This window comes from Leucopleurus acutus (genome assembly GCF_964270905.1).
Source record: "Leucopleurus acutus genome assembly, chromosome: 10".
NCBI lineage: Eukaryota > Metazoa > Chordata > Mammalia > Artiodactyla > Delphinidae > Leucopleurus > Leucopleurus acutus.
This window is the reverse complement of record NC_139153.1, coordinates 70,038,618-70,064,053: the sequence shown is the minus strand read 5'-3', so window position 1 is coordinate 70,064,053 and position 25,436 is coordinate 70,038,618. Positions and strand designations below refer to the sequence as shown.

At 49.1% G+C, this 25,436-nt stretch overlaps 1 protein-coding gene across 1 annotated transcript in view; it reads left to right on the top strand.

Annotated features, from left to right (window-relative positions):
* KIF6 (kinesin family member 6) overlaps nt 1–25,436 on the top strand; it is a gene marked incomplete at its 3' end in the record, with an annotated part of 371,372 nt that overhangs the window by 329,115 nt on the left and 16,821 nt on the right. The window contains exon 16 of the mRNA XM_082848404.1: nt 8,060–8,110. Coding sequence (XP_082704530.1) covers nt 8,060–8,110 — 51 coding nt within the window. The remainder of the gene's footprint in view (nt 1–8,059; nt 8,111–25,436) is intronic.

The window sequence follows — 25,436 nt, the reverse complement described above, 5'->3', positions numbered from 1 at the left end:
TTTCCTGCCGTGTTGAATTGTTAAAATGTTGGCATTCCGTCTCTGCAATCCTCTCCCCTGCATTTTTTTTTTATTCTCTATTGATTTGGCTGCTATACTACATATTTCTATTCTTCTAGAGTTAAAAAGTAAGTGTAACAATGTCTGTAGTTATTCCAAATCCATCCTCCTCCACCCACATCCAGGGCTGTAGCTTGCTTTAAGTCCCTGTTGGATGGTCTCTCACCTTAGCTACAGTGTTATTACTGCTTAAAGTTTTAGTTTTCACACATACACGCACACACACACACAGGGTGTTTATGGTAGCTACTTAAATATTTTTACTTAAGTACTCTACTTTTTTATGTTCATCATTGTTTCTTTATCCTCCATATTTCTCTGTGTTTTTCTTCTTGCTGATCATCATAATAATGACTTACACTTATATAGTTCTTCTTATACGCCATGCACTCTTCCAAGCACTTTACGTATGTGACCTAATTCGGTCCTCTCAACAGATACTGTCATTATCCCTGTTTTGCAGATGAGGAAACTGAGGCACACTGACATTCATAACTTACCCGAATTTGCCCAGCAAGTGGCCCGGCTGGTCTGCTGACCAGGGAGCCTGGCTCCAGAGTCCATGCTCTCTTGCTTGGCTGCCTCTCAGTGAGTCCTTTCGGAGATGGGGGCGGGGGAGTGGTGGTGAAAGCTTAGTTCTCTTATGATGGGAAATGACTTTTTTTAAATAAATTTATTTATTTTATTTATATATTTTGGGCTGTGTTGGGTCTTCGTTGCTGTGTGTGGGCTTTCTCTAGTTGCGGCGAGCAGGGGCTACTCTTCATTGTGGTGCGTGGGCTTCTCACTGTGGTGGCTTCTCTTGTTGCGGAGCAGGGGCTCTAGGTGCGCAGGCTTCAGTAGTTGTGGCTCGCGGGCTCTAGAGCGCAGGCTCAGTAGTTGTGGCATGTGGGCTTCAGTAGTTGTGGCTTGCAGGCTCTAGAGCACAGGCTCAATAGTTGTGGCACACGGGCTTAGTTGCTCCGTGGCATGTGGGATCTTCCCGGACCAGGGCACCAACCTGTGTCCCCTGCATTGGCAGGCGGATTCTTAACCACTGCGCCACCAGGGAAGCCTGGGAAATGACTTTATTGTGTCCTCACCTATGAGTGATAGTTGGACTGTGTATAAAATTCAGGTTGACAGTTATTTCCCTCCATTGTCTCCAGGACCTATTGCTGTCACTGGGGCCGGGGCTGTCGTCTAAGTTGGTCTTTGCAGGTCCCCTGGAAGCTGATAATAGTGGCTCTTTTCTCCTGAAGTTATACAGTTTCACTATGATATGTCCAGGGGTAGATTTATTTTTATTTATCCTGCTCAATGCTCAGAGTGCACTGTCAATCCAAGGGCTTATGTTTTTTTCAATTCTGGAAAATCTCAACTGCTATCTCTTCAAATATTGCTTCTTCACCATTGCCTCATTCCTTTCTTCCAGGACTCTTATCAGGCAAATGATGAAACCTCTCAATCTCTTCTCTGTGACTCTTAACTGCTCTTTCCATTCTTACCTCTTGCTTTCTGTGCTGTGTTTGGGATGAGTTTTTCTATATTAGCTTCCAGTTCACTAATTCACCCTTAAAATATGTCCAATCTGGTGTTTAGTCCCTTATTCCTTCTATCTTTTGTTTGTTCGTTTCAGTGATTCTAGTTTTCATTTCAAAATTTCTTTCCTATCCACCTATTCTTATTTCATTTATACCTATTTGCTGCATGATTTCTTATTCCTTTGAAAGAAATCTTATGCCTGCATTCATCTCTTTGGGTATTCTCAACATGCTTATTTTGAAGTCTGTCTTGGGAGTGTAGACTGGCACAGTTTTGATGGAGAACAGTGCCTCAAATTCAATATACTGATCTGCAGAGACCCAACAAAGGAGTTTTCTCACAGACTTACCAGACTACATGTTCAAGGATGGTCATCACAGCACTATTTCTGTTAGTGGGAATGGGGGGCAATCTAGTTGTTCCAGCCTCAGGAAAGGGAAGTAAAATTTGGGGGTACACAGTATGGAATGTATGTAGCAGTTATAAACTGAGAACTAGATGCACATATAGCAAAACTGGTAGATGTCAAAAACACTGTGCTGATAAATAAGTAGGAAACAGAATGAGCTCTGTAGCCCAGTATTACTTCCATAGCTTACAAATTGCACAGAAAACTTATAACACAGATGTAAGATTACATACAATAAAAGGGTATGCGTCGAACCAGTTAGAACGTGTGCCTGTTAGAAGAAGCAGGGCACAGGAGCGCACGCACACGGCTTTGCCCAGACTGACAAGGATGGTGTGCAGTAAACTGAAGAGTATGGCTCATTCAGCCCTCTGTGCTTCTGTATCAATAAATGTCTTTTTCTGCCTGTCCAGAATACTACTTTTTCGTCTATAACAAATTCAGGTCCCAACCATTGGTTTTGCGATCTTTTTCTAGCATTAGATTTATTCATATACTTTGGCATTTTGGTGGACAGGTTCGTTTTTAATGAAAACCATTTTCTTTCTTTCTCTTTCTCCCTGTCCCTTTGTGCTCATCCCTCTCCATCTGACAGACCCTCCAGGCCCCCAGTACAAAAGCAGCTCCAAGAAGGACAATTTGGAGCAACTGTTCCCGGCAGTATTGGGACAGGGCTGTGGCTGACCTGGTCAGAGTCAGTGGGCGGCTCAGCTTAGCAAGCAGAGAGGCTGAGTTTGCCCTTTCTTCCACCTTGGGCTTGCAGTGGGCGTGACCCAAGCCCCAGGCAACAGCAGGCAGCACTTGTTTTCCTCCGTCCCCTTTCACTCACAGGCTGGGTGGTGGGGAGTCTCTCCCCACCCTGCAGCTTCCAACCATGTCTTGCACTTTCAGCCTCCTTCCTGCCTCTGGACCGGAGCCCCGAGGCTGAAGGCTTAAGCTCCACTTTCCATTTTGCATCTCTGTCCTGCTCCTGGTGTTCAGAAATACGTCTTGTAATCTAACCCAGCAAAGTCTTCTCGATATTCTCTTTTTTAATTTTACCCGCCATTGCTATGGTGGGAAGAGGTGGTTCTTGCCTCAGTAGATACTCAGATTACACAAACAAGTTTAGATAAAGCCTGATGAAATATTTATTAGCAAGGAGATGAATGTGCCTGATTTTAAGGCTTCAAATGATTTATGTACTCGTTTCTTGGAAATTCATCTAAGGATTGCACGCTTAATTTATGCTAGGCCCATTCTTTTCCCAGATAGCCTTACACAGCTTAGGGAATCCAGCCTTTGGTAATCACAGTCCTCTATTTAGAGCACAGGGAAACTGGCTTCTATGTCACAGCCACAACCAATGCTCCAAATTCAGAACCACTAACTAGACCTTCCCTTTCAAAGAGGCCCCTCAGCCAGGAAACATTCTGTGTGTTCTCCCCACACCCCAATCCTGCTACTGAAGTTTATTTTCATTGGATTTTCCCAGGATACCATAGTAGTATGGTCAAATGGAAGAAGAGATTTTTACCTGGGTCCAAAGCCCTTGGTAATTATTACCTAGGATCCTGGACTCTAGTATGATTAGAACTCGGTCTCCCCCCAGCCTTACTCCCCCATTCAAGCCCTCCTTCCAACCCCTGCCCCAAACCAATGTATACCTGACCTCCTCCACCATCTTGCTCCAACAGCTCTCTGTGACTGGAAATATTTATGAGCAAGGAGGAGATGAATGTGCCTAATTTTAAGGGCCCAGCTCTCTGGGCCTTTCCCAACGGCCCCCTTAACCCCCTGCACTTTTCGGAACCTACTCAAGTCTCACCTTTCGTAATGTTGCCTTTCCTAGTGCCACTAACCCGCCTTTTCCTCCTCTGAACTTCCCTCTAGCACTGATCGACGTTTAGCCCTTTGCCCTTCAGGGCCTGTCATCTTATGAACATAGTATCCTTCCAATATGTCTGAAAGTACCTTGATGCCTAAAGCTGGTGTCATGTGCCACAGATGCTGGTACGTTATCTCTTGATCCACCCACGAGTCTTGAGATACAGTAAAGCAGGTATTATCACAGTTAGATTATTATTCCTATTTTTCAAATGCTAAAATTGAGGCTTAAAGATGTTCAGTAACCTGCCCTACTAGGAAGTAGCAGAGCTGGGATTTGAACTTAACTCTCTCTACCTACACATCTGTAATTACTTTCTAGTAAAATCAAAACGGCAAAGAGGTCTGCTTCATCTCAAAGTCCAACTCCAAGTGACTGGTTATCGCTGCCCAAAGTACTGGGTTGAAGAGCCAAACTCAGACTCAGCAGGAAAGCAAACCATCCAGGATGGAAGGACAAGGTCAACCGTGGGTTCAGCTTTTTAAAGGAAAAGCATGCAGGCCACCTGTCTGCCATCCCCCATATCACGCTATCTTTCTTGAACTAGGATGGAGTCTTCTATTCGTTTGTAGGTTCCATAGCACTTAGAACACAGTGCTTAACATAGGGTGGAGGAACAGTAAATAGGTACTGCTTGACAGGAACATCAACATTCTCAATAAGGCACCGCATCGTGGGAGCTGCACAAACAGCTTGCAACAGCTGTACCGAGGGAGAATGAGTGAAGGGCTCTGTCCTGGACCAGCTAAACAGCTTTCACTTGGTGAACGATTTCAAGCTAACACGCGTGCAAAAGACAGTGTGAAGCTTGAGGGAAATTGTTTTATCCAGAAAACTGAGTATCACTGTACAAGAATGAATTTTGCTTCTGCATGATGATAATACCTCTCATATGAACCACCACTTGGCACATACCCTGCACGCAGGTGTTTTTAAAGGTCATGCCTCTCTTCTGGAGCTCAGCGTACCCCTGTACCCCTTGCTGCCACCTCCACTCTTGTCAAGTAATGAATCCAAAAGCGAGAGAAGGTGTTTCCAGCATATACTGTTGTAAGTTACCGGAGGCAAAATTACAAATTACCACCATTCTCCTACAAGCAGAGCTCTCCTCCCCTCCCCGGCTTCCCTCCCAGACCATCTCCTGCCTCGGGCTGGGAGTTCTCTGTTTCCGTTTCATCTCTTTTCCATACCTCGGGACAGGGATGTGTCCAGGAACCCAGGCCAAAAGTAGCAGATTTATCACCGTGCTAATGACAGCGAGCTGCATGCTGAGTGAATTCTGCAATCCCCCTCAACTCCTTCTTCTGCCAAGACCTATGGAGCTGCAAGATCCAGCCGATTACAGAGACTGTTACCTTCACATGAAGAATGGCTCTGTTGGAAAATGCAATTAGGTATCAGCCATAAGGCTATTTTTAGAAGCTTGTTTGGGAAGCTCTCAAAAGCAAAAACTGCCATGTGGTGGGAGGTGTTAGCCAACTGGCCAGAACTGATCATCACTAAACAGATTTTCCACCTACCTTTATCAAGTTGCGGCATTCTAATGACCCACCTCACGACCCCAAGGGATGGCTCATTGTTCTGGGAATAGGTATCTACGTTTGTGCAGTTTATAGAACTCTCAGTCCTGGTGGCAAAACCCCTCTTCTTTATTTTCATGAGCAGTATTTCCCAGGCTGGATCTGTGGAGAATATTTCACCCTGTCATTCCAAAATAGCCTCCCCAGGGCTTTGGAAGGGGAGCCTGGTCACTCTGGTAGGAACAGGGGAAGCCACAACACACTAGGCTGAGCACCTATGGGAGGCGCATAGCTGGGGAGTTGCATGGTCAGGGAGGCCAGCCGTCGAGGACACTCTTTGGCGGGAGGCTTGTTGTCGGGGAGGCAGTTTCCAAGGGGGCAGGCAGCCCGTATGGGCTCTAAAGGAGCAGGTCACTGTCCAGTCTCATTAGGAGGGTGGTACCCAGGCACGTTAGAGGCTCGTGGCACCTGCGCCAGTTACCCAGGAAACCAGCCAGGCACCACAGCAGCATCGGTGCTCCATACTGTGGGCGTGAGAAAGCCCTCGATGACCTCCTTGAAACCGAGGGAGGTGTCTAAATGGGCCGCTGCATTCGCCGCAGCACGGTCTCCTTTTATTTGAAGACCATGTGTGCCGTGCTTCTTTAAAAATCAAGTCAGCAATGTCTGAGGCAGACTGGAGGCTCAGCCCAGCACCACCCCTGTGCCCCCAACTTGTTGGCTCTGCTGGTGCAGACACTAGGGTCACGTGGGGAAGAGAGCCCACCTCTGGCCATGGCTGGGCTGGGTTTCAGGTCCTGGTGGCTCCAGGCTCATCCAGTACTCATCCATGGGCTAGGTTTCTGCCTCCTCACCCCCTTCCAGCACATTCCCTAAGTTCTCACTCGCCCCCACTTGGAATTAGGGTGCAATGATCGCTTCCACCCAGTCATTGGCTCCCTCTCTGTGCGTAGTTCTCTCCAGGGGGGACACGTGGAAGGCCGGGCAGACCTGCACAGTGACACACCAGGAGACGGTGGCTTCCAAGGTGGAGCTGAAAGAACTGGGGATGTTTAACCCAGAGAGGACACATCTAAGTGGAGAAACCATAGCACCCTCAGATGTGTAAAGGGGTCTCACTGCTCATGAGAGAGGATCCTTTTTCTGTGCTGTTCCAGAGAACACACCAGGTCCAAATAGGAAAATTCCAAGGAATCAGGTGTCAATAGCACATCAGCAATTCCTTATATACAGTTTAACCAGTGGAACAGCCGGGGTACATATAAGTCAGAGGTGAAATGACCATTTCATTCTGTAGAAGGGACTCCTAAATTGTGGGAAATTAAACTGAATGACCTCTGCCATTCCTCCCAATCATAATATTCTAGGAGTGCCCTAGAACTTTTGGGGAGTGACAAGGTCTCCTGTGACTGCTTCATTGGAAACTCAGTTCAGGTGTAGCCTTTGAGGCATAGAATGAACTGTATATGAGGAAAGGAAGCAATGAAGTTCCCAGGCTTTCTCAGAATCCCCCAGTGGTCTGATCACATCTCCCCAATGGGACGTGCAATACAGACAGCGCTGACATTTTAACAAGTGTGCTGAACGCTTGGACATAAACTAACCCCAGGGCTGCTGTTGCAGCCATGCCTCCAGCACGGCATCACGGAGTTTCAGAGATAGAGGAAGCCTGGAGGTCATTTGGTCCCAGCTCCTACCCAGGGCAGGAATTCTCCATCTAACAACCCAACAGATGGCTGCCCGGCTTCTGCTTGAGCATTTTCAGGAAGGGGCTCACTGCTCTGCCAGGAGATTTAGTCCATTTTGAGACAACTTAATCCACGTGGAGACAGTCCTCGCTGTGAGCTGTTTCTTCCTCGTATTGAGCCCCAAGTGTGCCTTCATTCGACTTGACTTTTACCCTCAGCAGTAGGACAAAAATAAATCTGTTCTCTCATCCATGTAACAATGTTTAGATTTTTAAAGACAGCCATTGTCTCCATAACTCCAAATATATTTTTTTCCCTGTCTAAACATCTCCAGTCACCTTAACCATTTCTCACATGGCGTGGTTTCCGAGCCCTCACCGTCCCAGTTACCATCTTCTAAGTATTTTCTATTTTACTAATGTTCCTTACAAAAAGTAGCTCCTAGAACAGATAACCAACTGTGGTCTGACCACTGCAGAGTACAGCGGTGCTCTCACCTCCCTTGATCCACACACTAGAACTTTATTGATGCAACGTGGAATTACCAAATGATCAACTGTTGTGTTCATATTAAGGTTATCATCAACTAAAACCACCATATTTTTTGACACAGTTTCTTATAGCTTAAAAGAAAGAAGTGGATTTAAAAGGGATCCTATAAATTATTAAAAGATCAAATCCTGCCTCCCCTTTCATTAATAATAGACACATAGAACTGTTTAAGAGACTGTAGCCCTAGCAAAGGTTATGAGTGACATACTAAGATAACTGAACCCACAGATAGTCCAAAGGTGAAATGTGTGCTTATGTTGATACGCCAGGGCCCCAGCCTTTGTAGCCTCTTGTTCCACACATCCAGGGCCTGCAGGGCTATGCTTGCTTGGTCTTTCATACTCTACCTAATTTTTTTAACTCGCCACCTGCTTCCTAGGCCACGTCTTCCTCCAGCCCACTGGAGACTCACCAGTGGTTTCCTTTGTGTCTTTGACAGGTCGCCTGAAGGAAGAAATCACCCAGCGGCACGTGCAGCAAGTAGCTCTAGGTGAGTATAAAGTGGAGCCTGCAAGCAGACAGGGAAGGTAATACAGGCTGACCTGGTGTGGGGAGCCCACGCCCAGCTGAACAACAACCCATCCAGAACCCTTGGGAAGGTTAAAGGAGGGGAGGTTTGCGGTCAGTGCAGCTTTCTTGGGACGCCCCTCCTCTCTGGGACCAGTCAATTGGGACCAATTGACCAGGGACAATTCACCCCCTATGTCCCAGCTCCTCAGGGTCCTACTCGGAGCTTTCTAGAACCATGACTAACTCATCGCAGCAGTAACGGTTGGTGATGAAAACAGCTACCAGTGGCTGAACTACCTCTGTGCACTGCTTTATGTGCACGTCTCCTCATCCTCACAACAGTCCTAAGAGCACAGTGCCTTTTCCAGATGAAGGTGATTCAGTGACTTGCCCAAGGTCACAGGCTAGTAAGTGTTGAAACTAGGACTTGAACCAGGTCTCTGAGTCCACACTGGGCGCTCTTGGTCCCCATGCAATTTACTGCCCACAACAACGATGGGTCCACTTCATACATTAATAATGCAAACACTAAACCAACAGAGTGATATCGTAAGAGGGCCTGGGCACCTTTTAGGCAGTGGGCATCTGCAGAAAATGCCCCCTTGTGACATGTGACCCAAGGAAGTCACCCAGGAGGAGTGTGCAGCTCCCTGGAAGGTTGGTGGAACAGGGCTCCTGGGCAGGGCCCCCCGTATCCTCTCCCACTAGCCTGGGATCAAGCCTTCTAGAGCTTTGATTAAATAAGCAATTCATATGTTCCGAACAACGGGATTCCCCTTGAGAGGGGCTGGCCCCTGGAATGACCTGCAGTTGGAGAAATCCTGTGCGCAGGATCTCTGGGGGTAATGGAGTAGAGCCCCAGCGTCATGAGGGTAACCCATCTGAGCCTAGTAACTTGGATTATTGGGGAAGTTGGTTGTTTAGTTTTGGTCGTAACAATGATCATACCAAATAACTACTGATTACATCAGAAACACAGAACAAGGAAGCCTAAGACACACTGATGGAGCCTGAGCTTTTCCCTGTTGGCCCCGGGACTGAGGGGTCAGGCAGATGTGCTGGGCCTGACCTCCCATTGCCAGAGGCCTGGGCAGGGTCTTGGAGCCAGGACTCTGCAGAGCACCTTCCCCGGCACACAGCCAGGGCTGCCCGGGGCCCTAACTCATAGCGTCATGCTTGGGAAGGGCACAGGGACCTCTGTGGGGAGCTGCGCCGAGGTGCAGGTCACCGGAGAGGGAGTCATCCCTAGCGCTGGCTGCCACCTGGTCTCTTCTTCAGTCTTCATGATGCTTGTTGAACAGAAACAATGATGTGGAAAATACCACTCAAGTAATTCCAAGGGCGGTTTTGCTCTAGGGCCTGGGCAGTCGTTTCCATGGCTTTCAGGGCAAGAGGTGTTCCCTCCTCTATGCCCCCGCCCCCGGTCCCAACCCTGCTGTGTCTCTTCAACCGCAGGCTCCTCCTTAATTCCTGTGTTCACCTCTCTGGGAGCCTTCTTATGAACTATAGCAGGTGTCAGGTGCAGCAGGGCCCAACTTTGCCTGAAGTAATCAGCAAACTTCAAACAGAAAGCACTTTGGCTGAAAGTCTAATTAAGAGCATTTGAAATACCTATTTATTTTAAAAGCATACTATCCCAATTAGAGAAGAAGTGTTACCATCTCCCAGCTGCCATTTTGAGATCAAATGCCACATTGCTATCCAGACGCCTTAGGAGCTTGTCTGATGGGGCTGTGGACCCGCCGGTGCACATGTGTCCCAAGGGACACATTTCAGAAGGGACTTCTTCTCATTGAGAGAAAGCTCTCAATGCAGCGATTATTTACAGCGCCATTTCCTGCCTTAACCCTTGCCCTTCAGACTAGCCTTGGGGCTGAAGGCCAGGACCCATGGCTCCTGTAAGAACAAAAACAACTCGCTGGGTGTATTTGGCTTCCTGACGTCCTGTAGTGCGGGCTTCAGTACAGGGATGAGGCAGTGACTACACCTGGTCTCACCCTTCCATTTCTGTGGGTTTGTGTTGCGGCTCCTCCCCCCTTCTGTTCTGTTTCTTTGTCTGTTTCTTCTCCTGCCTACTTTCCCTCACCCTCCATTTCAAGTATTCCCTTTGATATTATTTCTTTCTTTTACCTACATGTTCCTACGTCTCCATGAAAGTGCAGGTGGGGTCGCTTGGTTGAGTTTGGGGTTTTGGGGGGTTGGGGGGGTCAGGAGTAATAAGCAGGTCTGAGCAGGAGAAGTTTTCTCGTGTATTTTGCATAAGAATATGTCTCTGCTTGTATAAGTAGACCTACGGCCAAGAAAATTTGCAGAAGTGTAATCTCGTAAAGCATACTTAATGGTGAGGTGAGAGGCCCCGTGTGGAAGAGACAGCAGACCGATGAAAGAAGGCCAGATCCAGGGGAGAGCATGTCACCCTGTCAGGAATTTGGGGAACACTCAAAACGTATCACTTCCTGATTCATTTACTACATTTTACTGCTATCTCTGCTCATGAGGTTATTTACGATGACTGCATCTGTGTCCTGGACACACTGTCTCACGGTGTGCTTCTGTGCCTCTCTTCCCAATTCCACCCTCAGTGACATCCCACTGGCAGCTTGAAATCAGCCACAGTGGGAGTATTTACACCGAGGGCAAATACTGTTATAAACTGGGGCTTTCTTTCCCAGAGAGCTGGTCGTTAACCATTTCCCACCACACCACTGGCACACAGAGAAGCACCCGTGGAAAGGCCCATTCTGTGCGTGAGCATCTTTGCTCTTAAGAAGCCTTCTACGCCCCTTCCCAGCTGAAAATCCACATCATGGCTCTGCCTGCATTCACTGCCCACCCAAGGGACCTGGTCCTTTTGAAAGGCAGTGACCAGGGAAACCGACGGAGACAGTGGGGCAAGAGAAGAATTGGGCCCAGTGGGCCCCCTTGATGTGACAGCCAGAGCTGGAGGGGTGGGTTTCTTAAGAAAATCATCCATGACCGGTTCTAAGAATATCATCAACAAACAAGTTACTGGTGGACTTAGAGCAGGCCTGACTCCCGCACACTATTTCAGGAAACAATAAAACTATTATTTTTCAGTGAAGCATCATTTGGAAGTGATACTAACTGAACTAGATCGAGCTGGCTGAGTTGAGAGTGCTTTGCTGAATTCAGCTGTGTGTGTTTTTCCCTCTCTGTTGTGCTAGCTCCCCAACGTGGTAAAGTGTTGTCAGTGATGCAGCTGGGACTAATCAGCAGACGTTTCTTGAGTACCTCCCCATGTGCCATGGCTCTAAGCTCTTGACTTGTATTTCCCTCTTTAAAGGTCCTAAAATCCCCATGCGGGAGGTACTACTATTATCCTCACTTTACTTAAGGCCCGAAGGGGTTAAGGTGAACCTACCCAGCTTTGCTCAGCTAAGGATGCAAATGCAGATGCAGCGTGAGAGCTTGTGCTGTAACCACCACACTGCACGGCCCTCAGCCCCAGGCTGAGCATTATGGAGTCCACAGAGGGACAGGGATTCAGTGCCTGCCCTCGAAGGGAGCATAGCCAGCCCAAGGGGATATATACATTAAAAAGATAACTCTTTATCTAATTCCGGATTTAGACATATGTATTATTCTATCCACTGTCCTCTTCCTACTGTAGCCCCAAACCAAGTTGGCCTTGACCTCCTCCATGCAGCCTTGCCCACCCGCTTCTCGCCAGTCTGCTTTGTCCTTTAGCCTTGTTTTGTAATTATTTATTTCCATAGCTATTCTCCACTCTAAAATGTGAGCTCCTGGAAAGCTGGGGGCAGTCAAGTTAATCTCTGTACCCCCGGCGGCCAGCACAGGCAATAAACAGGCCAAGTCAATGCTTCCCCAGATGACTCCCAGACTCACACATCTTGCAAAAGTGGAATGAGACATTTGAACATAAAATAAGTCCATTTAAAAGAAGTAGAAGGAGTAAGTACTTTCGGAGCCCACAGCTGAGCGGATTACAACACACAGGCAATAAATCCGACTCTGTCTTATCTAGCCACCGAGCAGAAAGAGGAGTACCCAGAGTTACACAGTTTTCATTTTCTGACCACAGGAAGCATACTAACTAATTTATCTGCAGAAATAAAATGTCTTCTGGAACTAAACCCAGACCAGAATTTATCGTGGGGACCTTTGTATAAAGGACACTGAGTGACATAGTGAATGATGTCGTCAGCTGCAGTTTTACAAAAGATACCGAAATGTTCCACAAGATGATTCTCGCATTGACCCTCTGTAAAAGCGAGAGGCCTGACATTAGCGCGTAACTCACTGAGAGGTGATGCACTCCAGGAACCCTGCTTTCGGACGGCCTCACAGATCAGGGCCAGAGCCCAGGAAGCCATCCCAGGAACGGGGGCTGTGCCCTCTCTCTCAGGTGTCTCTTCCAAGCAATATTTGATCAGGGCCTGGATCTCCTGCAGCTCACAATCAAAATTCTACCACGTGCCTGTGATTAAAATTTAAAAGGCCCATCGCACTACCAAGTAGCATGTGAAATGTGGCAGGTGAGAGGGACAGACCATCAGAGCTCCAGGATCTTAACAGAGAGAGTGGCCCCTGGGGGGTGTCACCAAGGCCATGGGCCTGAGCTGAGCCTTGAAGAATAAGCAGGAGTCAGAACCACAGAGAGGAGGGTGGGAGCAGGGGATAGTTGTCGTGTGTGTGCTGGGGTGGGGAGTGGGGGGAAGGCTGATTCGGGGTGTGTGTGGGGGGGGGGTATGTGTTTGTTTTGTGCTTTGTGGGGAGTTGATATGAAGTAGTCCAGAAAAAGGCTAACACAGTGAGCTGGGCCAGTTCACTGAGAGCCTTGAATCCAAAGATTTCTCTCACAGGCAGTTGAGCCACTGAGCATTTCTGAGCAAGGAAGTCTTGGTCAAAGAGGCCTTTTAGGAAAAGAAAGCCCCAGGCGGTAGCTCGAACTCCTCAGCGTTTGCTACCTGACTGATGAGTAAATAATCTGTACCACCCTGGAGACCCCCTCACCCAAGCCTTCACCCGGCCCCTGCACTGGGTGATTCCTCCGGGTACACACGCTTGCAGCCCAGGCCCAGGGAGGGGTTGAGGACTCCTGGCCATCTCTGGGTAAACCTGCTGCAGACACTGCCCAGCGAAATCTGGGGCTGCCCGGGGAGTCCCACGCTGACCACATGCCACGCAGAAGCGACCCCTGAGAACAGGCCACTGTAGCTGCAATGCCTCGTGGGGCCCTTGGATTACCACCGGGTAGTACACGCTACCTGACCTGAAGAGCCGGCAGTGACAGCGCTGAATCCCAGCAGGGCCTTAATGAGGGTCGACAGAGGCACTGACCCTGAAGGCTCCCTGTTCTACCTCATTGTTCCAGCTTAGAGCGCTCTGAGGAGTTCTCTTCTCCTGAACGATGTTCCTGCAGTGACCTCTTGTGGCGTCCCTGCCATTCTCCAAAGACAGGCCACCACCACTGCCACCTTCTCCCGTGTGGTGGAAAATTAAGCCTGAGTCTTGAAATGCTTTTTGGAATTCTGAGCCCGGGCGCCACAAATTTGAGAGAAAGCAAAAGGCCAGACTGTCATCAATTTATTCAGCAGACTAGACTGAGCACCCAGTACGAGACCAGGAATTCCAGGATGAGGGGAGGAACCACTGATGGAGACAACTGGAGCAACCCTCCCGGCATCAGCCAGCCCAGTGGTTTTCAAAATGGGCTCTAGGGGACCCATTTGGGCCACCCTGTGGCCCCTTTGGGACCACAGGGTGAGGGTGAGGGGACCCAGGGTGCAAATGGCAGGACCCCAGGATTTTCACCTGGTTCAACCAAAGCAACTTCTGTTTCTCTTTTTGTCATTAAGCCTTTGCTTGAAGAAAAGGTTCTGAGCTTTGAACACATCTTCCTCCCTTCAGAACTTGCAGCTCTTTCTGAGACATTTCCAAAGGCAGACAGTCCAAGCTTCCCTTCCCCAGAGCTATCTCAGTTTCCCCTGGGCTCACACGGAACTCTGCATATGCTTCTATAAGAGAACTTGTCACTTGTATAGTAATTACTCAGTCTTTTATCCTTCTCCCCCCAGCCCCAAGCACAGTGATTGGCACACAGAAGGTCCTCCCTAAGTGTTAGCTGAATAAATCAGTGATATCTAAGGGATCCGATTTTTGCCTTAAAGATTCACCAGCTAAGGGACTCTGTGCCTAGGTTCCAACATCTGTAAAATGGGGGTGGTTGGATTAAATGATATCCTGTGCCCAACAGCCCATCACAGTCCCTGGGACTTAGCGGACGTCTACAGATCCCTGGTTGAAGGAACAAATGACTCTAAAATTCCTCAGCCGTCAAGTGCCACAGTTGTATCTCTTTGTGGATACAGAGTTCCTTAAGACATGCAGAAAACACTCACAACCTTGGCGAGGAGACATGCGAGGGCTGGGATGGGTTAGAGATGTTCTCATCCTACCTGAAATGAATGATCTAAATGCTGACCCTTTGGAGTAAGGGAGAAAGAAAAGGAAGCAGCTGCCCCAGAGGCTGAGATGGCATCTCAGCTGGTTCCCAAAGGACTCAGGTGGCTCTGTAAGACCAGTGATAAAGTCTCACCACCTGAGCCGATTCTACTCCACAGGTGCTTGTGAATATAGGGTCAGCTTCGGTGACACAAGGTCCTTGGCCAAATGTCCAGGCTCAAGATGGAGGCTGGGAGTCATAAGGAGTCCCCACCCCATTTCCCTGCCCAGTTCCCAGTTGCCAAGGCTCCAGACCCTTTGAGGAGTTCCGACTCCCTCAGCAGCCGTTCTGGAGAATGGAAGGCTGTGGGCATCAGCCCCGGGGTGAGTCTTGAACTGCGACCATGGGTTAGTAAAAAGAGCACTTGCTCTAGAGTCAGGAGAACCCTGCTTGAGGGTGCCTCTGCCATTCGCTAGTCATGTGACCTTGGCCCATTAACCTTCCTGCATTTCCTTGTCCATAAGGGAAGAAGAACCCCTACTCCCCAGGACTGATCTCAGTGCCGAGCGAGGTGTATATGTGATGGAGCCGAGGAAAAGTAGATGCTCAGTGAATTGTCATGAACTGTGACTCTGGGTGTCGGGAACCAAATGCCCAGGCAGTGGGCAGAGCCCCTGGCCACAGAGCTACCACAGTCCTGGGCTACCAACATGAGTTGGCATAACTGGTGGAGGTCACCATGGTCCCCAGTCACCACGTCTCTCTACCCACATTTGCTCACAGGTTCTATAAATCACTTTTCTTTGCAAAAATACATCAAGCCCCAGGAAGGGGCTGTCTATTCCTTTGAGCACTTGAACACTGATGATCCTGTTACCAGTTGCCAGAGCCACATTTTTCATTGTGCAGATATGCAGAAACCGTATGTGCTGCTTTGAGTGAATTAGGCATTTGACCAATGTCTCCGTCAGTTGGGACTGCTGTAACAAATTTCCACAGACTAGGTGGCTGATAAACAATGGAGATTTATTTCTCACAGTTCTGGAGGCTGGAAGCCTGAGATCAGAGGCAGGTTCTGGCGAGGTCCCTCTCCTGGGCGCAGACTGCCGGCTTCTCGTTGTGTCCACTTGTGCTGGAAAGATCGAGCCAGCTCTCTGGTCTCTTCTTAGAAAGGCACTAATCTCATTCATGGGGGCTCCACCCTCATGACCCAATTACCTCCCAAAGGCCCCACCTGCAGATACCATCACATTAGGGATTCGATTTCAGCATGTGAATTTTGGAGGGGACACAGTCCATAACAATCAAACACAGTAGACAAAATTCTAACCTCTTGACTTCACCTGCAAAAATGTATGTGATAAAATATACCATGGCCGGCTCCTCCATCTGTCCTCTCTTGTGTTTGGCCAGTCTCCGCCCAGAAAAGTTCTTACTGTTTTGCAGGACCTATTCTGTTGCAAGCATAGTGGAGCTGGGTAAGACCTTCCTAAATCCCCAAGGAAACTGATGATGAGTTTGGGGAAGACCTACCAACAAGAAACCAGGGTCGTCTGTGCTCAGATACAAACGATGGGTGCTTTGTGTTCCAAATAACCAACATAAAGCTCTAAGTGGTGCTCTGAAAATACTGATGTCTATTCAGAAAACCATGAGGGCACTGTTGTACAGAGAGCTGTGGGCAGGGGACACCCAGAGAGCAGAGCAGAGCAATTTCCATATAAAAAAAGAAAAGGAAAAGAGAAGCAGGGAGAAGTGAATTGTATAGATAAAGTCTATGACCAACCATTGGGGATGAATCTGGCAATATCTGAAATCTGCAATATCTAGAAGATATGCAACCTCCACCACCTGGCAATTCCACGCCTAGGAACATATACCTGAGATGGTGTCACATGTGTGCCCGAGGGGGCACTCCTGGCAGCATTGTTCTTATCATAGCAGACAGTCAAACGAACAAGAACCAAGACAGGAGACCACGCAAAGGTCCCCCGTAGGGGGTGGATAAGGGAGCGAGAGCTGTGATACAGTCATACAGTGGAACACCTTAGAGAATTCAACATGGATAAACTAGATTTACGTGTAGCAGTGTGAATACGTCTCAAAAACACAATGGTGATTGAAAGAAAGAAAACTGCTGAAGGATATATATGGACCCGTACCATTTGTATAAATTCCAAAAGTTTCAATAGTTTTTGTCGGGGGGGAGGGAATGGGAGCTTTGGACATGAAAGATTCATAAAACACACAAGTACAGGTGCACAGTCCGACAAACGGTTATAAAGAGAACACTCTGCCACCCCTTAAGTCAAGAAATGGCTAAGTAATGTTTACAGGGCACTAAAGACACAGAGCGCCAATATAAAAGCACGAAGGGAAGGCTATGGCGCTCCATCAGGACAGTGACGTTACCTTCAGGGAGGGAGGGTGGGGCTAGGGGAGGGCACAAAGGAGGCCTCCACCAATTCTGAACCGTTCTAGCTCCAAACAAAGCCCAAGTCTAAGGCAGCTGTGGCAAACTGCTGATTTTTAGATTATCCAAAATACTATTGTTATTAGATCATTCTTTGAATATTTTTTTGTGTTTGTAATGGTTTATAATAATTTCTACGAAGGACTAGATTCCAACGGTTCAGAAATCAAACACAAATGACTGTTCTCGTGGAATCATTGTGTTGGTAGAAGTGGTAGTAAAAAGTGAATCCCAATTCAATTCCAATTCATCTTCATTTTCCTCACTACCGTTCACGTCAGGATCATTTTACTTAAAGAGGAAAACGGAAAGTTTACCGCCATTCATTTTCTCCTCCGGGTGCCTTGTATTCTCTGGGAGGGACTAACAGCTGCAGATGGTCTGCCTGCATGTTGAACAATACAGGGGAAGTGCCTGTGAAGGCTGCTTTTTATTGCTGTCCCCCTGTTTCTATAAATCCTCACAATGGAGAGAGTTCTTCTCCTGCCCCTGGAAGAAACTGGGCAGCCCAGTAACTCAATTGTTCATTGTTAATTACCAGCAAAACAAACAACAACAAAAAAGACAGAAACTCACAATGGTCATTCGATATTGTAACTAGAGTCTCAATAGTTCAAATTTCACTCAAAGAAAAGACTTCCCTCCCTTTCCCCAGCTAAGGCCAACCACCAGAAAGAGAGGGACATGGTCAGCTCCTTCTCTCTCTAACTCACTTCTTCCCTCAACCTGCTAAGCTGTTTCCCCAGAAGGAGCTGGAAAGAAGAAGGAAGGGAGGAAAGGCAGTTGGTAAAGATCACACTGAACTGGTACCATTGTAACACAGCTTTGTGCTCTCTGGGCCCAGCAAATGTTCAAAGATGACTCTTGCTTTTTCGGGGTACTTTCACGGGTCCCTGGAGGCCCCTGACCCACACATTCCTTGTCTCGAGGGAATGCACCTCGTTCGGACAGTTGCTTACCTGTACAGGTCAGGGTCCAAACGGGAAGCAAGTGGCACTACTCAAATTAGCTATTGTGAAGAGAGTTGAATAAAGTCCTGTTGACAAAGGCGTGAGCAGAGGGTAGGGAAACCACAAAGGAGATCGCAGTACCCCAGAGGTAATAACAGCAGCAAGGCAGGAAGCATCAGGTCTAAGAGGGCAAGGGAATGAGCAGTTATGAAACTTGAAGACAGAAATGGCTGTGCAGCTATGGAGAACAATATGAAGTTTCCTTAAAAAACTACAAATAGAACTACCATACGACCCAGCAATCCCACTACTCAGCATATACCCAGAGAAAACCATAATTCAAAAAGAGTCATGTACCACAATGTACACTGCAACACTGTTTACAATAGCCAGGACACGGAAGCAACCTAAGTGTCCATCGACAGATGAATGGGTAAAGAAGATGTGGCACATATATACAATGGAATATTACTCAGCCATGAAAAGAAACAAAACTGAGTTATTTGTAGTGAGGTGGATGGACCTAGAATCTGTCATACAGAGTGAAGTAAGTCAGAAACAGAAAAACAAATACCATATGCTAACACATACATATGGAATCTAAAAAAAAAAAAAAATGGTTCTGAAGAACCTAGGGGCAGGACAGGAATAAAGACTCAGACTTAGAGAATGGACTTGAGGACACAGGGAGTGGGAAGGGTAAGCTGGGACAAAGTGAGAGAGTGGCATGGACATATATACACCACCAAATGTAAAATAGATAGCTAGTGGGAAGCAGCCACATAGCACAGGGAGATCAGCTCAGTGCTTTGTGACCACCTAGAGGGGTGGGATAGGGAGGGTGGGAGGGAGGTGCAAGAGGGAGGGGATATGGGGATATATGTATACGTATAGCCAATTCACTTTGTTATACAGCAGAAACTAACACACCATTGTAAAGCAATTATACTCTGATAAAGATGTTAAAAAAAAAAAAAGTAATGGCTGTGCAAAAAGGCTCTGGCCGTCTGATAGGAGCTGTGACCTTCAGTAAAGCAGGGCATCCAGCTCGTGGCCTCTACAGAGATGTCTGGGGAAAGAAATACCTCAGCCTGTCTCCTCCCATGCTCCAGTCCCTGCCCACGTTCCCCATCGGCTGAGTCCAGCCAGAGGGCGGAGGGCAAGGAAGCCCACTGTTCTAGCAGCCAGGCTCCTGGGGTGAGGAGCAGAAGAGGAGAGGGCGGAGAGTGGATTTAGAGAAGCAAAAGGAACAGGCCCAGCTCTCGCAGGCTTCCTGTGGTCCACCGCCAGGTCTGTTTCTCCTAAGGTCCCTCTAGGTGGCTTTATTAAAAGGGATCTAGGTTTTAAGTGGTGCGCCGGAGGGTCCGAGTGCTGTGCTGGACCCCGCTCACTCTGGCTCACGAGCACTGACCATGGGCATCTCCTCCCAGCTCCAGATGCAGGAGCACCATGCTGGTGGCGTGAAATCAGTCACACCACAAACACTGGCAAACACTACAAATCAGGGCTGTTTCTCTCCAGGGAGCTGGTTGTGACACATCTGCCAGCATGCCTCTGATCTCAGGTGACCCTAACTGACTCTCCTCCATGCTGGAGCCCATGCTTTTGCCACAGAAATGGCAGCCACTCTGCTCTTGCTTCTCACACAGCATCACATGCCCCACCCTCTAGAGTTCTTGAGGGGAGTCACAGTTCTGTCCACAACACACACACACAACACACCGTGCACACACACAAACACATGTCATGCGCACACACACACCACACCACAAACACACAGATTCCCAAGAGTTCTCATCAAGCTTTCTGAGCTGTCTCCTTCAAGCCCTCTCCCTACCTTGGGAAGGATCTCTACACACATTACCCCCAGTGAAGCGGATAAGGTGGGCTGAAGGCAAACTACTAGGGTCTTTAAAAAAAATCTCCAGAAATTTCTTTGGGCCCTTTTCTAACGTCAATGTGCGCATTTTGGTTGTCTGCCCACTCTTGCCACGTCACTTTGAAAATGTGCCAGTTCTACTGTGTAGTCTGTTTCCGAACTCACTTTTGACTCCGAAATACAACAAAATTTTGCCAAATGAACAGACTGGCTTACAAATTGCCTAGTAGTAGATAAGTTTTCCAAAAGTGGAGGGAGATGATTTTATTAAGGATTCTCAGTTCAATTCCTAGAAGTCCTAAAATTTCTTCTACAAGCCAATCAAGAGAATTGACCAAACCCCACTAATCATTATCATTAGAGGTTTTCACAGGAGGAAGGCCTGTGCTCACCCCCACAGGTGTGGGGAAAACTGCCCTCCCCAACAGGTCATAGGTATCCTGAGAACACTCCAGACTCGCTGGGTCCAGTGTGGCAAGGATATAGCTGGGTTTCAGGGATGCCAAGCTTCCTGCTAATGTCTCTCTGAAAAGCCACTGAGATTAAGAAATGTGGCCACCACTGGCCAGTGAAGCAAAAGTGACAAGAGGGCAGAATTGCCGGCGGACTCGGGCTCGCAGAGAAACCCTGAGCTCAGTAATGCCGGCACACTCCTGAGGAGCGAGGAGGCCTCAGTGGGCTGGGCGCAGGCAGGAGCAGCCTTTGCACAGGCCTGCCTCTGAAGGGGGTGGGGAGAGGGCACCAGGAGCCTCAGAAGGAGGTGCCAGGCTCTGAGTGGCTGCACCCAGAGAATGCCGACCGGAAAGCAGAGATGGGGCTGGGGTCCCAGCAGAAAGGACTGTGGAGAGTTGGGGGAAGGAGAGAGCTCCCATTTGAACAGAGGTGATCGTGGTCGGGAAGTGAGTAAGGAGACGAGAAGCTTCTTTCCTGGGAATGCGGGATGCTCCTGGGGTCTCCCTTGTATCGCTTGCAAGTCCACACTGACCCTCTGTGTGGGCCGCGTCCTCCTCTGGGAATGCAGTGGAGGGGAGCAATGCTGAAGGAGAGAGGCCACCATCCCAGGGGTCTGGTCGTGGGCAGAGAGGCCCAGAGTGGACGCAGAGGCAGTTACTCAGGAGGGAAGGGATGCAGCTGGCCTTCCATGGGCAGAGTCCAGGCTCCAAACCAGCATGGGGAAGGATTTTGATTGTGCTAAAGCTGGGCCAACTGTGCTCTTGGAGAGCGCCCCATTCTCCCTGCGGGTAGGACGGCAGTGGTGAGTGGGGACCTGAGCAATGACCTGAGCCCTGGGTCCGCAGGGTATTCACCACGCCCTTGAGTCCGAGCCTGCTGTGGACAGCGATGGTGTTACACAAAATCAACACCAAGAGGCATGGTGGCCCTAAGCACCTGTCAGCGTGTGATCACTCCAGCTGGCAATACATTTGAGCCATGAAACAGGAAATGGTCTGATCGGGAAGCCAGAATCTTTGCCTCTGAGCTGCTGACCATTGTGGTAATTGAGCTACTGACATCATCCGTCTTGGGTAGAATAGACACTTTGACTTCGGAAGCAAGGTGAGGCTGTGATCTGGGCTCTGTGAGACAGTGTAGCCCAAGGAGGCCCAGAGTGGGTGTTCAGGGAGCGAATCCGTAGTTGGATAGCTAAGGCCACCTGCTGGAATGCCTCCGTGGCTCTGCTGTCTCGTCTGCCACGGTACAGCCACGTAATTCACGGCCTTTCCCGCGCAGGGCACCGGCCTTTGCTCCTTGGAAGACCACAGGGCCCCTTTCGGCTGGCGCCCGGTTGGAAATGTCAATACCGCCTTCCTTAGGATTCCTAACACACAGTTAAGGAGACAAGCAGGCTGGCTCTGGGTGTTCTGGGGGCTGCCTTGGGGGGGCCAGGCTCCCGTGGGGAACGTGGGTAGCGAAGCCCCTCGCACCCATCAGGCGAGCTGCAGATACCCGGTGGGAGCAGCGTGCAGGCCGTGGTTCCAGTTAGGAAAGGGCAGTCTGCACAGGCTGGCACTCGGGGGAGAGACTGAGGCTTTTTCTCAGCCCTGGCCCCGCACCTGAAAGGCATTCATGGAAAAGAGCATCACCTTCAGATACCAAGGACGAGTCAATACCGACCTCAGTGATCTGCCCCATGGCTGCCTTCATTATGCCAGTGGCTTGCAAGGGAAAAAGCACCAGCTTTGATGTCAGACAGAGCTGGGTCCTGACTCCGGCTCTTTTTACCAGTGGTGTGATCCCGGGGAAGATGACTTCCCCTGTCAGAACCCAGTTTCCCCATCTGTGATGGGCTTGTGATATAAGGGCCACAGAGCAGCCACATGGTGGATATCGTTATTCAGGTATCCACCATCTGCAAGGGCCAAGTGCAGGCAGCCCAGCCCCACAGAGAGTGTGATTTCCTTGCTTCAAACCCCTGAGCTCCTTTGCCCCACAGTGGCTTCCAAAGGTCTGGAAGGTGGGGGGTGGGGGTGGGCAAAGGGCCATGTTGGCCCCCGTATAGCATCCTATATGAACCCCTGCAGGTCCTGCATCCTCAGGGACTCCTGCATGGAGTACTTGCACTGAAACTGGACACAGAGCCTTGAACGGTGTTTCTTAACAAGGGGCGAGCGTCGGAATCACAGGGGAACCTACCATCAAATCCTAACTCAGAACGTCCGGGGTAGGGCCCAGCAGTCTCTGCTTTTACAAGCACCTTAGGTGATTCTCAGGTGCACCCCCAGTAGAAAGCCAGTGAATGAAAGAAATGAGATTCTGCACATTTCAGACATTTACTGACTGTAGGAGAGTTTTGGGGTGTGTGTGTGTGTGTGTGTGTGTGTAGGGTATGGGGAGGTGGGAAGAGAAGGTACAGTGATCTTTCCAGTGACCCTGAAATCATGCCAGGTATGAGGGGACCCACAGGAGGCTGGCCTTCCCAGCAAGCACCCACTTGTTCTTGTGCTGCTGGTTCCAAACACCTGACACATCAGAGGTGGGGTCAGCCTGAGATGTGCGTGCCCTTGAGTCACCACGCCCTTGTAAGTTCCAGTTACTATTTGACTGCTCAGGGCTTCCTCCGTGTGCGACATTCAGATCTACAGCCGCTGGAATGAAGCCCTTCTTTTTCGCTTCTGTATTGTGTGGGAGACAGCTGCCCACACAGACTCACAGTGTGACCTCATGGGCCACTCAGGGCTATGACCTTCAGCGCTCCCATCCCAGCCAGAGTCCTGTGCTTGAAAGGAGGACTCCTTGTGCCTCCTGTCAGGTGACTGGAGGTTCTGTCCCTGGCCACAGTCCCAGCGGGCATGGGGACCTGCAAAGCGCAACTGCCCTTTACGTACTCCCTTTTCCTCTGTTCCTGCTCAGTCGTTTTGTCTGGTTCCCTTTGAGTTCCCAGCCCCTCTTTCTCTCGAGAGAGGGCTGATTAGCCAAGCCGCAGGAAGCAGCAGGAGCAGCCAGGGCCGTCTCCTGGTGAGGCTACAATGCATTTCACTCAGCAGACATCACTTTGGCGAGAGGCCCCCTTGGTTGTCATGGCAACGCGGGTAGCTTGTGTCTTGGGGGTACGCTGTGCCCTCATTCTGGCTGCCCAAGCTCCCTTGCCCCAGCTTTCTTTCCCAGATCTTTTCACCACCCTGGCGCCACCTCACATTAACTGTGCTTCAGTTTGGAGCAGCTCTGTCTTGGCCAGCAAAGCAACGACTTGGCTTGGCTATCAGAGGCATAGATCGCACCATTCCTCCCCGCAACGCCCTCCAGCCTCTCAGCTCTCTCAAGGCCAACGTCCTTTCCAGGCCCTCAAGGTCCTACCTGAGCTGGCCTCAGTTTCCTCACTAGCCCAGCCTTCACCCCAGAGCAGAGTCTTCACTGCATCTCTCAGGGGGTTCCTTGGTAAGGGATCAAAAAGGGTTAAAAGGACAAAGGAGAGCCACAGCTTTTCTTTTTTAACAGACTCGGAGATACATGTGTCCATTTCTGAAACCATTAGGAAAGGAAATATTCTATTTCAAGTCCTACCGTTATCAGTTTGGTGTTGAGATACTTCCTTCAGTTTATCAGGTCTGACGTCTCCCAGAGAGGACAAGGGCCAGTGAGCACGGGCAGCATTGAGGGCACCCTGGACGCAGAGTCTGAACAAACAAGTCACTGGGGAGATACAAAGAGCAGAGGGACCAGTCCCTGCCCTCGAGGGGCTTCCGGAGCCTAGGCCTGGGGGACCATGGGTGACAAGGACAGGCAGTTTGGCTCATTAGGGCCACTAAGATGCACCAGCATGGGGGACAGCACAGCCTTCGGCTGGGAAGTCTATGGTATCTATGAGTGAGACACTTGCTCAGGGGTGAGATACTTGACACAAGGGACAGAGGGTAACAGGTGCCTGGCAGACAAAGAACAGAATCCTGATCCGCTTAGCGTATTTATCAATGAGTTAGATCACGACATCAAAGCAGCCCCAAGGGAAAGAATAAGGCATGCCAGAATAAGGACCTCTCAGCAGGCTAAGCCCCCAATAAATGGGAAATGTTGCCTTTGTGATTAAAAGGATAATCACACTGAAATAGAATGCGTTTTGACAACCACTCATAAATATAGGAACGTGGGTAAACTGGCTGCAAGCTTAACAGAAGACAGTGACAAACTGACATGGCCATGACAATGACGAAGCTGCTGAAAAACAAAAACAGTGCTGGGGGCTGCCTGGTATAAACATCTAGCTCTTTGGAACCAGAAAAATCGGGTTCACATCCCAGCCCTACCACTTATTAGCTCTGTGACCTTGAGTTATTCACCAACCTCTCCGAGCCTCAGAATCTTACTGAAATGAGATGGTAATGCCTTCCCTGCTGAGTTATTTTGAGAATTAGCAATAAGATGAGTAGACCACCTAGCCCAGCGTCTCGTAGAACTTGGCAGAACCTGGAATATAGAAGGCGCTCGGTAAATGGTCATTGTTAGTAATTCACCTCCTATAGAAATATAGAACGTAAATTTTTCAAGGCTAGGAGAACTCTTCTCTACCCTGCCCCTCTCGGGCCTATCTGGAGTATGATGTCCAGATTCAGGCTCTGTACTTCAGATCGATTAGAAAGTCACCTTACTACCGAGCCCTTAGGTGAGAGAATTAGGCAGAGTCAGCCCGGGAATAAAGCTCCAGGCACATGTGGTATTTTGCTGTTGTTGCTGTTAAAGTATTTAAAGAACCATCAGATTAAGAAGGAGGACAAACTGTGCTGCTCCAGAGCTCCCAAGGAGAGGTGAAAAGAAGTTAGTGGGGCAGGTCTCAGCTCCAATTAAGAGGAAACAGAGCTGCCCGCAACGAGGTATGCTCAGTGTAAAGCACTCAGCCTCACCCCCGGCAGTATGGGGGGAGAAAGCAGATGACCATCCTCAGAAATGTTATCGGAGGAATTTCTGAATCGAGAGCCTTGCAACCAGACAAACCTGGATTTGGATCCAGGCTCCTCAAGTTAGCCACGCGGCCTTGGGCAGGTTAACCTCTTTGAACCTCCATGCCCTTATCTGTGAAAGGGGAGCAATAATACCTCCAATGAGTACCAGAAGGATTAAGTCTGATCATGTCCAGAAAGCACC